Source organism: Cucurbita pepo, chromosome 5 (genome assembly GCF_057944985.1).
Source record: "Cucurbita pepo subsp. pepo isolate OVF chromosome 5, ASM5794498v1, whole genome shotgun sequence".
NCBI lineage: Eukaryota > Viridiplantae > Streptophyta > Magnoliopsida > Cucurbitales > Cucurbitaceae > Cucurbita > Cucurbita pepo.
The window spans coordinates 17,311,860-17,326,926 of NC_141802.1; the positions used below are offsets into that span (position 1 = coordinate 17,311,860).

Sequence of the window (15,067 nt, forward strand, 5' to 3'; positions counted from 1 at the left end):
AATTTATAAGCTTGTATGGACATTAATTACTGTAAGAAAAATAATATTATTACGGTTATTTTCTTTTATTTTGTCGATCTTTTAAATTTTAACTTAGATCCTCCAAATCTTTCTTGATTTTCTCTCCAAATTTTTATTTTTATTTAAAAAAAAAAAGATATTGTTCGGGTTAGAAATCTCGAGCATATGTTATAGCAAAATGAAAGTGTGATGATAAAAAACAGGTCTCTACGTAGGCGAGAAACTGAAGACTTGTTCTTTTGTCATTACGATAAAAGATGACGTTTTTCAAACCCTTTGTGCTTCGCCATTTAACCGAACACTAACTCGAACCAGTGAAGTTTGTTGTGGAAACTTCATATTCCTCGAAATATCAAAATTTTCATGTGGGTGGCATCGAATGGATGAAACCACCGACTTATAGTAAGTAAAAGAAATTCATATCAAACTCCTATTCTCGAGGCTATCAGCTATATGACACAATTGGATGGAAATAATAATAAGGAAACGATGCATCTTGTTGCTTTTGGGCCAGGTCTCGGTCATAGACGTGAAACGTCATGACCTAACAATGGATTACGAAAGAAAATATTGTCATTTCTCGTTTGCCATCAAAATATTCTATTTTTTCATTTTCTTCAAATAATTGCAATTTTGTTCTCGTCGAGATGCCTATGGGACTGACATAGACCGTGTATATATGAAAACATAAAAATTATGTGTTGTTTTACTTGTAATATCGCTTTGGCATGTTACGTATCGTCGTCAGCTCCATAATTTAAAAACACGTCTGTTAGTTAGAAGTTTTCACACCATTACAAAGAATGTTTCGTTCCCTCTCCAATCTACGTGGGATCTCACAATCCATCCATTAGGATCAGCGTCCTCGCTAGCACACCGTAAAAGAAACGTGGTCAGTTCTGACCCGTTATGTAATGATCTAAGCCCGCCACTAATAAACGTGGTTAGGTTTGACCCGTTATGTATAGCTATCGGATAAATTAGAATTAAATTTAATTTTTATTGCTACATTTAAAATATAAAAGAAAATGACAAATTTGAATTAATTGTTTCTTTTGAGCCCCACGTTCGTGAGTTTCGATGTTTCTGCCAATTTTGAGGGACAATATATGAATTAGATACTGTGAAATCTTTTAAAATTTAATGACGATGTAAATAAATTTACGGTTTGTATAAATTAGAAAGAGAATTTTGTGTTGGATTAAAATTTTTTTAAAAATTTTAATCTCCGGTTCAAACTTTTTTCACTGAGTCAACCCGACCAACGGGACAATAGAGTTCACGAAGAATTTGATAAAGATATTAGTTATATGGTGTGACGTGTAAATGTTTGATATTTTAGTTATTAATAGAATATGTGTCGTGGATAAGTAGGATTTTTTTAAAAATAATTTTAAAAAATGACAACCCGACAACTCAACTCAACCCGAAGATATGGGTTTGGGTCGAGTTGAATTGGATTGTTAACGTTATTCGAGTTGAATTGGGTTTGGGTTTATAAAAGAAAATTTTAACTCAAACAGTACTGGTGTGGTGTGTATTGTAGCAACTCAAGTTCACTGCTAGCAGATATTATCCACTTTGACTTGTTACATATAGTCGTCAACCTTACGGTAAACGCGTCTACTAGGGAGAAGTTTCCACACCCTTATGAGAAATGTGGGATCTCAGAACGCTGACACACCCCCAGTGTCGGGCTCTGATACCATTTGTAACAACTCAAGCTCACTACTAGCAGATAAGGTCCGTTTTGACCCGTTACGTATCGCCGTCAGCCTCACGATTTTAAAATGCGTCTACTAGGGAGAGATGTCCACACCCTTATCAAGAATGTGGGATCTCACAACGCTAACACACCCCAGCGTCTGCCTCTAATACCATTTGCAACAACTCTAGCTCACCACTAACAGATAATGTCCATTTTGGCCCGTTACATATCGCCATCAACCTCACGATTTTAAAATGCGTCTACTAAGGAGAGGTTCCTACACCCTTATGAGGAATGTGGGATCTCACAACGGTGACACACCCCAACATCTGCCTCTAATACCATTTGTAACAACTCAACTAGCAGAAATTGTCCGTTTTGGCCCGACCATTAGCCTCACGGTTCTAAAATACGTCTATTGGACAGAGGTTTCCACATCCTTACGAGAAATGTTTCCTTCCCATCTTCAACCGACGCGAGATCTCACATATATGTGTATATATATAACATAATTCTCTCGATTTCTTTAATCTAAAGATTTTGAACACAAATTTGCATGGAATTGCAACTCACCCATATTCTTCGTTCAACTAAAAGATCATAAATTCAAATCTCTCAACACTACAACACGTTAAATGGAGAATCTAAAGTTTATAACGTTTCCCAATATCTTTAGAAGATCGAAAGGGATATCCCAACGCACACCGAAACAATTATCAATACATAAAAGCCATATGAGAAATTATTGAGCATTGCTGAAATTTAGAAGCCTAAGTTTTAAATTTGGAGGCGCAAAATGTCTGACTTCAGCAATGGCAATACAAAAAGAGCACAGAAATGTATGATTTCTTTGAATAATGAACATTTATTGATAGCAAAGATTGAATATGAAGAAGATGATAGGGTCTTGTAATTGCAGCGCAGTGAATTAATGGGCCTTTCGTGTACGCTTTGGTTGAGAATTCATGTAAGATTTAATAGTGTGTGGGACTCATACAACGATGCCCTGCCTATGTTCATTAATACACTCATAAATCCTTCTTTATCTATGGTTGCCTGCCTACTCATCTATTGTTCTTTCTATAGTTTTAAAGTTTGGAATAAATTTATGCTTGAATTATAACGCAACGGAGTTTGATTGGATTGGGAGATTCTACGTCCGTTGGAAGGGGAATGAAACATTCCTTGTAAGCGTCTAGAAACCTCTCCCTACCGTGAGACTGACGGGGTGATATGTAATGGGCTGAAATGGACAATATCTACACGCGGTGAGTTTGGGCTGTTACGAATGGTATCAGAGGCATCATACATTGGATTGTGTGTCAGCGAGGACGTTGGGCCCCCAAGGGGGTGGAATTGTGAGATCCCACATCGGTTGGAGAGGGGAACGAAATATTCCTTGTAAGCGTCTGGAAACCTCTCCCTACCGTGAGACTGACAGGGTAATATGTAACGGGTCAAAACAGACGAGTGGAGAGGGGAATGAAACATTCCTTGTAAGCGTTTAGAAACCTCTCTCTACCGTGAGACTGACAGGGATCAAAACATATCATATCTACTAGCGGTGGACTTAGGCTGTTACGAATGGCATCAGAGTCATACATTGGACAGTGTGACAGCGAGGACGCTAGACCCCCAATGAGGTGGAATTATGAGATCTCACATCAGTTGGAGAGGGGAATGAAACATTCCTTGTAAGCGCCTGGAAACCTCTCCCTACTGTGAGATTGACGACGATATGAAACGGGCCAAAACGGACAATATCTACTAGCGGTGGGTTTGGACTGTTACGAATAGTATGAGTCATACATTGGGCAGTGTGCCAGCTAGGATGTTGGGCCTCCAATGGGATGGAATTGTAAGATCTCACATCGGTTGGAGAGGGGAATGAAACATTTCTTGTAAGGGTATGGAAACCTCTCGCTCCTGTGAGACTGATGACGATATGTAACAGGGCAAAACGGACAATATCTACTAGCGGTGGACTTGAGCTGTTATGAATGGTATCAGAGTCATACATTGGGTAGTGTGCACGCTGGCCCTTGGGTGGAATTGTGAGACCCCACATCGGTTGGAGAGGGAAACGAAACATTCCTTATAAGGGTGTGGAAATCTCTCCCTAATAGACGCGTTTTAAAAAAGTGAGACTAACAGTGATACGTAACAGATTAAAGCGGACAATATCTGCTAGCTATGAGTTTTGGCTTATTACAAGATATAGGATTTCAAGTTTGTTTCGTTTTAAATTTCGTACTACTTATATTTATAAAGCCAATGGAACGTGTTATTATTGTGGTGTGCGTATTAAATGAAAAGGTATTAAAAGGATAAAATTGTCCGTTGTAGGTGAAATTAGACCACATAGACATGTAAGAAAGAAAGAGGTTGGGTCGAAGCTTAAGTTCATTGGTTGGTCTCATATGAGGTATGTACCTAATAACGCTCGATCCATGTGATTCTGATCTAGGTAAGTTCTATTTCTCTTTTCTTCTAACCCTAAAAAGAATCAACGAAACCCTAAATTCTCGTTCTCTTATGTTCTAACCCTAAACCCTAAGTACGGAGTCAGTGTGATAAGTGTCACAACCTCACTAAGAAAACAGTAGGCTGTGATCTCCACACTCGAATAGATCAAGTGGCAACCTTTAAGCGGTGCCCATCTGACCATGTAAGTCCAAGATAGATAAGTGTCATAATACAACCGAGGAGCACGGTGCCAATGTACAGGTTTTCTCCGACCATGTAAGTCCAAGATAGATAAGTGTCATGATACAACTGAGGAGCACGGTGCCAATGTACAGGTTTTCTTTTTAGAAAATCTAAATACAAATGTATGTGACGTAAACCCTACGTCAGATTGACGTAATCAAACACTTAGAATCATTCTTAATCAAAGGAATGCCTTTTGTTTTTACCTTTTGGCTCTCTCAATCATTTAATAAAAGCATCAAAGTACAAAGTGGCTCAATGAATTGGTATTGCATTTCTTAAACAAACTCATTACTTGTGGGTCTTAGGTTAAAAATGTCTATCCAACACTAGCTACCTTAAAACACTTCATTATTGTATCTACCGACATCGGTCAAACTTCGAGACAAGACTTTTATCTTACAAGTTATCGTGTCGACTTTTCTCTTTTTGACCCATCGAAAAATTCATCTCGATAATGTTGACTAATCATGTCAATAATGACTTCACTCTAAACGTCGTTAACTTCACGGGTCATATGAAAGTAGTGCTGATATACTTAATTTTCATACACGAAAACACAAAAACTAAGGTCCCATTTAGTACCCATTTGATTTTCGATTGTTTTCTGATCACTTCTCTGTAATAAATTCTTGGGTTTATAAGTAACGAATACATCTCCATCGGTATGAACCCTTTTGAGAAAACCAAAAGTAAAGCCACATTTTGTTCGTGAAGGTTCGTGATTCCTAACATGGTATCAGAGTCATGTCAAGTGTCGAACAAAGAAGTCGTGAGTCTCGAAAGTGTAGTAAAAGGTGACACATTTTGTTCTCGAGGGCTCTAGAGAAAGAGTCGGGTCTCGAATAAGGGGGACCATAAGTGACATTTGTGGGTCGATTTTCAAACCCGAGAAAATTTAATTTTTTTTAATGAACCACTATAAATTTTTCTGAATTTGTGTGGTCCTTTAAACTCGAAAGAAAGAAGAAAAAAGCTGATTATGATGCAAAGAAGTTGCTTTTTGGCTTCCTTTCTTTATGAAGAGCAAATAAAGTTATAGAACCAAAAAGAAAAGCCCTTAGTTCTAAGGGACCAAATTTCATACACAAATGTTGGAACTTTATGACTTTTCTTTGCTTTAAAGGCTACTTTAATTTATTATATAAAAAAATTCATTATCCGTACCGTGACATGTGATTGATGTATGAGAGGATCGTGTTCGAGAAATAACCTAAATGATCTATAGTATATGAGTAACACAGTGTTCATTATCCTGATAACACTGATATGACCCACTAGTAATTATTACAAATGATTTGATCCAGATCGTTTACATGCAGATATGTGAGTAGAAGTATCCTATACAATGAGTTTGTTAATTAAGAAAGTTAATATTTTACACGATGATCATATGCAACTCGATCTTAATTCTGTGTGAATTATGAACTTACGCGGGTGAGAGCTTGTCCTTTGATTTGCATGAGTAAAAGGTGACTTTTGCAGCCGATTCAATAAATCTCCCATTTTAGAAACTTGACCAAACATAATTTTTTAATTTTTTCCCACCCTCTCACCCGTTCCAGAGAGACTTATTTCATAGTTGAATCATAGATTTAAAAAAAAATGTAATTACAAGACCTTTAACCTATCAAAATTATGAACAGCTCGTAAATGATTGACTTGCACGTATATGAAAAGGGCAGCTAGAATATATTTTTGACATTAAATTGGGTATACAATTCATTTAATATGGTCCAAACTATTGTCTTTTTTTTTTTTAAGGACAATTTTGCCATTTGGAGCAAACATGTTTTATAGCTCAACATTTAGTATGTTGCAACTATATATTTATTTATTTATTAATAATAGTTTTTCAAAATTCTTTTTGAGAATTGTAATTAAATAATACCCATAAAAATTAATTTCATAATCTAGAAAAATAATAATTTACATTTTTAAAGCTAATTTTGAGTACATTTTTAAGTATTTATGGATTATTCATTTAAATTTTATTCACGTATTTTAAATTTCAGATTTTGGTAACTAATCTGAATAATTATTCTCAAATAAATAATTTTAATAAAATTATATAAAATTTTAATTATAAATATTTATTAAAACTCATATTTCAATAAAACTAGATATACTTATAAATTTTATACCATAATAATAAATTTTGTTCAACCATCGTTATTAATAATTGTTTTTAAATAAATTATTTTAATTGTAACTTATTATTATTATTATTATTATATTCATTAACCAACAATTTAAGTATTATTATTATTATTATTATGGGCTAGTGGGTGTGGGCCAACTTAATTCTATGATGATAAGAAAGAACCTTGTAAGGCCCATTAGAGAGGCCCAATTCCAGTGATATTTTTTTGCCAGGAGAAACAGAAATAATATAAATTTTAGTTTTATATATATAGTCATATCCCCAATTCAAAGTTATATTGTGATGGTTGTTGTTACTCTCCTACTTACTTATATAAGGTCTATTTCAAAATCTCTATTTCGAAAATCTCTATTTCCTCGTTTTTGAGGACCTTCTCTTAAGGCCAGAGGCTCGATGACCTTCTCTTAAGGCCAGAGGCTCGATGACCTTCTCTTAAGGCCAGAGGCTCGATGACCTTCTCTTAAGGCCAGAGGCTCGATGACCTTCTCTTAAAACCAGAGGCTCGATGACCTTCTCTTAAAATCAGAGGCTCGATGACCTTCTCTTAAAACCAGAGGTTCGAGCATACATCGCTCGGCCGTAAACAATGCAAGACGAATTGGCTTAGTTCACTTGTAGCTGGAAAGTGGGTGCCGCACAATCGCTGGAAAGTGGGTGCCGCACAATCGCAAGTCCGGTGTGATAAAGGGTGCAAGTCCGGTGTGATAAAGGGTGCAAGTCCGGTGTGATAAAGGGTGCGATTCCGGTGTGATAAAGGGTGCGATTGTGATGTGGTATATATATAAATAAGTAAAATACTTCAAAAATCTACAATTATCCACTTAATTAGGTTTGAAATTGTAAAATTATAAGTTAAACCTAATTCAATTCTTCAAAATAATCATGTTTATGTTCCCAACAACCTTTAAAAATGGATTTTTTTTTTTTTTTTTCCTTAAATTTTACGTAAAGGGGGAACGGGGAATTACGCAACGGCGAAATTTCAAAATCCCAAAACCCATTTACGGTTTTGGAATTTGTGGGTATGATGCGATCTGTGAGAGAGAATTGAAAACTGTAATGTAAAAATGGAAAAAGTCAGCCGTTGCGGCGGCGATGGTGGTGGGGCTGCAGCTCAACGAAAGTCGTCTCCGATTGAAACGGAGGAAGCCAAGAGAAAGTGACCAGCTCTGACCCTTCACTTATTATTTCTTTCTTTCTCCAATGCCATTTTCAATCCCAACGTTTCCAGGAAGATCTGTTTTTCCTTTTCATTTGAGCTTTAATGGCGTTTCTCTGTCAAATAATAGAAACCCTCTTTCTCTTCCCTCAAAATAGGAACAAAAATAGCGACAATGGCGGTATAGGCTGCGATGTGGCCGACTGAGGAACGTGTGCGCCTTTCAACCTTCATTATTTTTCTTATCATTCATCAATTAATAACCAACATATTCAACTTTCCTCCACCGCCCCTCTTTCAATTATCAAACCACAATATCTCATGTATTGACCAAAAACTCTCTCTCTCTCTCTTCGTGTTCTTCGTACGTTTATGAACAAATTTTGTCCCCTTTTTGTGCAATTTACTCAACCCTTTGAAGATTGGCGAACCATTTCCCGACCCATCTTTCCAAAGGTCAGTTCTCTTCCGTTTTGGGTTCATCTGTTGGTATTGTGTTTTATTTCTTGAGATTTCTTCAAATTTCAATGTCATTGATGAAAATGTATGTGGGTCATGATGATTTTGCGATTTCTTTTGCTTAAAATGTACCCTTCTGAATTTGAGTTCGTGGATTGCTTGGGCAGATTTGAATTGAAGAAACTATTTACTGCGCTGTAGTTTTCATATCTGGTGATGGAAATTTGGCTGCCGTTGTTCCCTAATGTCTTTCATGGAGGGATTTAGAAGTAAAGGGATCAAGCAAAGCGTTGAAAGGCATTCTCATGCTTAGGTCTTTGTTTCTGTTCTCTTGGGAATGATCCTATAGGCTTCTTTGTTTATAACCTTGTTGATTTAAATATGTTGATTTGGTGTAACAGATGAGATTATAAGGCTAGGAAATCATGGGGGAATTTGAAGATGAGAGCCTTGTTAGTCCTTCATCATTAACTAGAAAGAACTTTTCTATTGAGGGTCCTTCGCATTCTTCTTCATTGGCTGGTAGTACGCAGAAATTTTGTTATAGTAACATGAAGAACAGGGTGTTTCGCAGCATTAAGATCGTCGTTTTCTCGGCTAAAATCAACTGTCTCATGCCTTTTGGGCCTTTAGCAATAGTAGTCAGCAATTTATCTGGTCACCATGTGAGTTATCTTCTTAATTCAATTTGAGGGGTTATCTTAATTCCATTTTGGATTCATTGCTTATGTATGTGCATTTCAGGGTTGGGTCTTCCTTTTAAGCTTGTTGGGGATCATACCTCTCGCTGAGCGTTTGGGTTATGCAACCGAGTAAGGTTTCTTCAATTTTAGTTTTCTTGTTGTAGTTGTGAATTTGTAGAACTTTGATGGTATGTTTGGATAAATAAGTAGTTTTCTGGACTCTCGATTCCGTTTTATATCCTAGATAGAGTGCAATACTATATTTGAGAATTCTTCTAAGTAGGTCCGATCTTGCTTTGCGCCTCATTCTGTCTCAAGGAGTGTCTGTGCATTAAGAACACTCGGTTGGGTATAATTGCTAATCCAGGCTGCATCCCTGACAATGTATGTCTACGAGATTTAACAAATAGGTCCTAGGTCCGACCGCTTGTTTGATATGTCAAAAGTTTCTCGACGATCAACTACGTAACTGTTAATCCCCCCACAGTTCCTCACCAAGTTAATTTAGAAAGGTCTGATCATTCTTGGGTATTTGAATGAAATGAGCCTGTATCACTTTTGCCTGTGAATTTATTGATGTCTCATACTATCTGTTTTCTCTTTTTATGCAGACAACTGGCATGCTATACTGGAGCCACAGGTATTACGATTTGAAGTTGGGATCTAATTCATATATGGAATAGAAATCTTCTTAAACTTATAGAGATATTAACTTAACTTTGTGCAATCGATTAAACTAGTTGGTGGCTTATATTACATATGGTGTACAATCTGGAATGAATGTGGAAACCATTATAGTATGAAGCCCCCATTCCCTTTGTCTTTCCCCACCCAGCCGTGAGATTCCACGTCGATTGGAGAGGGGAACGGATCATTCCTTATAAGGGCATGGAAACCCCTCCCTAACAGACGCGTTTTAAAACCTTGAAGAGAAACCCGAAAGGGAAAGCCCAAAGAAGACAATATCTATTAGCGGTGGGCTTAAGCTGGTATCAGAGCCAGGCACTGAACGGCGTGCCAGTGAGGACGCTGGGCCCTCAAGGGGGTGGATTGTGAGATCCCAAATCGGTTGGAGAGGAGAATGAAGCATTTCTTATGAGGGCGTGGAAACCTCTCCCTAACAGACCGTTTTAAAACCTTGAGGAGAAACCCGAAAGGGACAGCCCAAAGAGGACAATATCTGCTAGAGGTGGGTTTGGGCTGTTACAAATGATATCAGAGCCAGACATTGGGCAGTGTGCCAGCGAGGACGCTGGGCCTCTAAGGGGAGTAGATTGTAAGATCCCACATCGGTTGGAGAGGGAACAAAACATTCCTTATAAGGGCAAACCTCTCCCTAACGGACACGCTTTAAAACCTTGAGGGGAAGGCCTAAAGAGGACAATATCCTCTAGCGGTGGGCTTTGGTTGTTACACCAGCCGAAAAGAGAGGAAAGAAATGGAGGAAAGTTTCCTCTTGTAATGTTTTATTTCTATGTCTCATATTTAACACAAGTACCTTCAATTTTAATTTTGCAGTTGGAGGTCTTCTGAATGCTACTTTTGGAAATGCCACAGAATTGATAATATCAATATACGCATTGCGAAGAGGAATGATACGGGTTGTTCAACAGTCATTGTTAGGTTCAATTTTGTCAAATATGTTGTTAGTACTTGGATGTGCCTTCTTTGCTGGTGGAGTTGTGGTTTCGAAGAGGGAGCAGGTCTTCAATAAGGTTTGTTTGTACCTTGATGGGATTCTTCTTTGACATTAAGTGTATTATCCACTGTTTGTTCATCAAGCATGCATCATTGGTATGATGTTTTCTTATGTTTAGGCAGCTGCTACAGTGAATTCTGGATTGCTATTAATGGCAGTAATGGGACTTCTATTTCCTGCTGTCCTTCGTTCCACACATACAGAGTTGCACTCTGGAAAGTCCGAGTTAGCTCTTTCGAGATTTAGTAGCGGCATTATGTTGGTGGCGTATGCTGCCTATCTTGTTTTTCAGCTGAAAAGCGACAAGAACTTATATCTACCGGTTGATGAGGTTAACAGCACGAACTATCTTACATTCTTTTTTCTAGTCTTTTTGTTTAAATCTTAGTACCTTTATTTTTATAGCATAATCTGAGGGAAAAGTCTTTAAATAAGGTTCAATTTGTACTGTTGTAGCAGTTCACTGAAGACTCATTTTGCCATCTTGTATATTTTGTGGGATCTAATGGCATTTTTTATGTGAATTTTGCTAGACATTGTAGTTTTCAAGTATCTGATAGGATTCGGGAATCTTTTTAATTTGTAGTTTTGGTTCGTACTCGATTGGCATTCTTCTATTAAAGGTTTACTTGTTGAGGATTGTTGGGAGAGGAGTCCCACATCGGCTAATTATGGGGTTAATCGTGGGTTTATAAGTAAGGAACGCTATCTTCATTGGTATGAGGCCTTTCGAGAAAACCAAAAGCAAAGCAGAGTCATGTCCTTAACTTTGTCATGTCAATAGAATCCTCAAATGTCGAACAAAGCGTGTACTTTGTTCGAGGGGTCTAGAGGAGTCGAACCTCGATTAATGGGAGGCTGTTCGAGGGCTCCATAGGCCTCAAGGGGGGCTCTATGGTGTAATTTGTTCAAGGGGAGGATTGTTGAGGATTGTTGGGAGAAGAGTCCCACATCGGCTAATTAAGGGGTTAATCATGGTTTTATAAGTAAGGAACACTATCTTCATTAGTATGAGGCCTTTTGGGGAAACCAAAACCAAAGCCATAAGAGCTTATGCTCAAAGTGGACAATATCATACCATTATGGAGGTTCGTGATTTCTAACATTACTCCCCCCGCTATTATACAATTATCCCTAATATTCTTCTCCTCATTTCTTTTCTCATGCTCCTTAGCTACCCAGTATAGAGTCAGCCAGTCAGCTAGTCAGGAAGGGTACGAACACGAACCTTGACCCCTAAAGAACTATCATATTTCCTCCCCCAAGTAGCAAACTCTTAACTACTTGTCTTCATGCTGGTTGTTGTATTTCTCCTTGTGTACACAAACGCAGAACGAGATTATCAATTTCGTCCTTCTGCTGTTTATACTTGAAAGTTTCTGTGTCTTTGCTGACTTATTCAGTATCTGTTATGCGGAAAAGTATCGATGCTGAGAAACGTATTTCAAAGTTCTCTTGAATCTTGCAGGAACAACTTTTGCCATGAATAAATTTTCTTTTATCGTGAATGATACTCGATATATTGTTTTTTGTTGGATGTATAATACAACGCTTACATGATTAGTGCGAATAATTGGATCCATTTTTGGTGGTTTGATGCGAATTATTGGCATACAATAGGCGGTTACTGATGAAAATTATGATGATGATGATGATGAAGAAGCTCCTGAGATTTCTATGTGGGAATCCATTACTTGGCTGTCTATCTTGACCATTTGGATCTCTGTCCTCTCTGAATACTTGGTTAATGCAATAGAGGTATTGTTGACTTGTTAATACATCCTATTACGAATCTTCCTTTTCGTTTGCGTCGTAGTGTAGCCTATTCTTTTTTCTCTGTGAAGATCATTCTCACATTAATGGAGCAATTTGTATGTTTTATAACAATTTCAGGGGGCGTCGGTTGCCATGAACATACCGGTAGCGTTCATTAGTGTTATCCTACTACCCATTGTTGGGAACGCTGCAGAGCATGCAGGAGCCATCATGTTTGCCATGAAAGACAAGCTTGTAAGTGCTTGCTCTTTTATGTATCTTAACAAAATGATTTGTAAGGTCTTTTTGTCTAACCGTGTGTTGTGTAGGACATTTCTTTGGGAGTCGCGATAGGATCGTCTACACAGATATCGATGTTCGGGGTGAGTTCCACACAGTGTTTTGGTTTTAGTTTCTTGAATGAGTTACTTTTGCTGGTGCTGCTCTAGTTGCATTTTTCTGGCTACTTCCCTGAATAAGCTGTTTGTTTTTATTGTTATTATTATGTCATTTTTTTGGCATAATGTTTTTTTATTCGTAGTCTAGAATGCTTCACCCTTTCGAGGCGAATCTCCTTTTTGTGTTGAATCTTTATTTTAGTACTCGAGTGAAGCATTGCATCCGTCCAAGTTGTCAGTTATCGAACAATTAGAAGCAAACCCTTTTGCGCTCCCCCGAGATTTTGATGTTTTTTGTAACAGTCCAAGCCCACATCTAGCAAATATTATCTTTTTTAAGCTTTGTCTTCCGGGGCTTCCCCTCCAGGTTTTAAAACGTGTTCGCTAGGGAGAGGTTTTCACACCCTTATAAGGAATATTCCGTTCCCTTCTTCAACTAATGTGGGATCTCACAATCCACACCCCCTTGGGGCCTAGCGTCCTTGCTAGCATACCGCCGGTAATTGGCTCTGATACACCATTTGTAATAGCTCAAACCTACTGTTAGCAGATATTGTTCACTTTGGGGTTTCCCGTCAAGGTTTTAAATGCGTTTGCTAGTGTGAGGTTTCCACACCCTTATAAGGAATACTTCGTTCCCCTCTCCAACCGACGTGGGATCTCACATTTTTCATCGATCATCTACAAAGTATTCAATATTTGTGATTCTTAATGGTATATCATCAAGTTCTAGCCCTTGAAAACAAGTGAGCTGCACATGAGCTATTTTAAACAACAGCCTTGTGCTTAGTTCTGCAGTTTAAGATGTATTTCCTCGAGCTTAGTTCAACTAGTTAAAATGTTCTTCAACTAAAAGGTTAGAGGTTTGAATCTCCAACCTTACATATGGTTAAACGGTTTTTGTCTGTTAACATTGTATATATATGTATAGTACGTTGAACCGTATATATTCGAATGCCCAATTCTGCAATCTGGCATAAGCGACAACAAATTTTATGTGACTGCAGATTCCTTTTTGTGTGGTCATTGGTTGGATCATGGGTTGCCCTATGGACTTGAATTTTCAACTCTTCGAGACTGCCACGCTTTTCATCACGGTCATTGTCGTAGCCTTCATGTTACAGGTATGCTGCTTCACCCTTCTCTTATTTAACGCGTTTACGCATAAAAGTACTCAAAAAGTTCTTTCGGAATCTGTAAATACCCTTGCATAGTTTTGATTGTCCATCGTTTAAACCCAATCCCACTGCCATTTTGCATACGAGCCCCTGTATAGGTACCTCGTATCCTTCTCGGGTCGAAAGATCACCAATAGTCGGTAGTACTTTTGAAGTAGTAGCAACAAGGACGTGCACGTTCGCACAAACGATGATTTGAAACATTTTCTTAACGAAACTTCAACGTTGAGCCTGCAGGACGGAACATCTAATTACCTCAAAGGACTTATGCTTATTCTCTGCTACCTGATAGTAGCTGCGAGTTTCTTTGTACATATTGATCCAGCTTCAGTTGGTAAGCTCTCACTCCCTTTGCAGCAGCCATTGGAGGCACCACAAAACTGTTGAACTTGTAACATAAAAAGTTGAAACTTGTCTATGCAGAAGATAAACCCCGAAAACATCGTGGATGATAGGCAAGGGACGACTCGGAGTCGTGAATGTGCTTGCAGAGGGGCCTCAACCTAGCACTCTTCTAAAGACGGGATCGAGTGAAGCTCGAGGTTCACTCCGTTGCTATATATAGTGTTCTGAACTTGGGCTGCTACCATGTTCAGAAAGCATTTTTTTCATGTTGTTCCTGTCCTTGGTACTGATCTTGTTTATCATTGCAAGCTGTGGTAATCTGTTCAGAAACTTAGCCAATAGGAATACTAGAAATCAAATGTAAGAAAATGCAAATTATCATATTTCTTGTTGATATTTTGAGCTCTTGATATCAATGTTGCTATCGACTTTGAACCCGTTGTACGTGCACTATAGTAGTGTTTTCGATAGGGACGTAAGAGAAGAAAAAACATATCTCCTAGTCGACAGAAGAATTCTTTTTTTTTTTTTTTTTTGGGTAAGAAAAAGAACTTTTTGTTGATAAACTGAAACGAAATTGAAGTTCGAAGAATACAAACTCCCACGAAATGCGTTTTAAAATCTTGAGGGGAAGCCCTGAAAGAATCTCTGCTTGGAAAGGAAAGCCCGACAATATCTGCTTGAACAGGACAATATCTGCTTGAATAGGAAAACATCTAGGACAGAACAATACTTGCAATACTTGCTTGAACGGACAATGGGACATGACAATATCTGCTTGAACAGGAC

At 37.9% G+C, this 15,067-nt stretch overlaps 1 protein-coding gene across 1 annotated transcript; it reads left to right on the forward strand.

Moving 5' to 3' along the window:
• Window positions 1-7,598: 7,598 nt before the first annotated feature.
• LOC111795782 (vacuolar cation/proton exchanger 3) lies at window positions 7,599-14,715 on the forward strand. The gene is made up of 13 exons (XM_023678365.2): window positions 7,599-8,217; window positions 8,388-8,533; window positions 8,622-8,885; window positions 8,965-9,032; window positions 9,515-9,543; window positions 10,422-10,618; window positions 10,721-10,933; window positions 12,223-12,360; window positions 12,496-12,612; window positions 12,687-12,740; window positions 13,763-13,879; window positions 14,171-14,267; window positions 14,357-14,715. The coding sequence occupies exons 3-13, from the start codon at window positions 8,646-8,648 to the stop codon at window positions 14,383-14,385; spliced, it is 1,299 nt and encodes a 432-aa protein (XP_023534133.1). The 5' UTR covers window positions 7,599-8,217; window positions 8,388-8,533; window positions 8,622-8,645; the 3' UTR covers window positions 14,386-14,715.
• The last annotated feature ends 352 nt before the right edge of the window (window positions 14,716-15,067 follow it).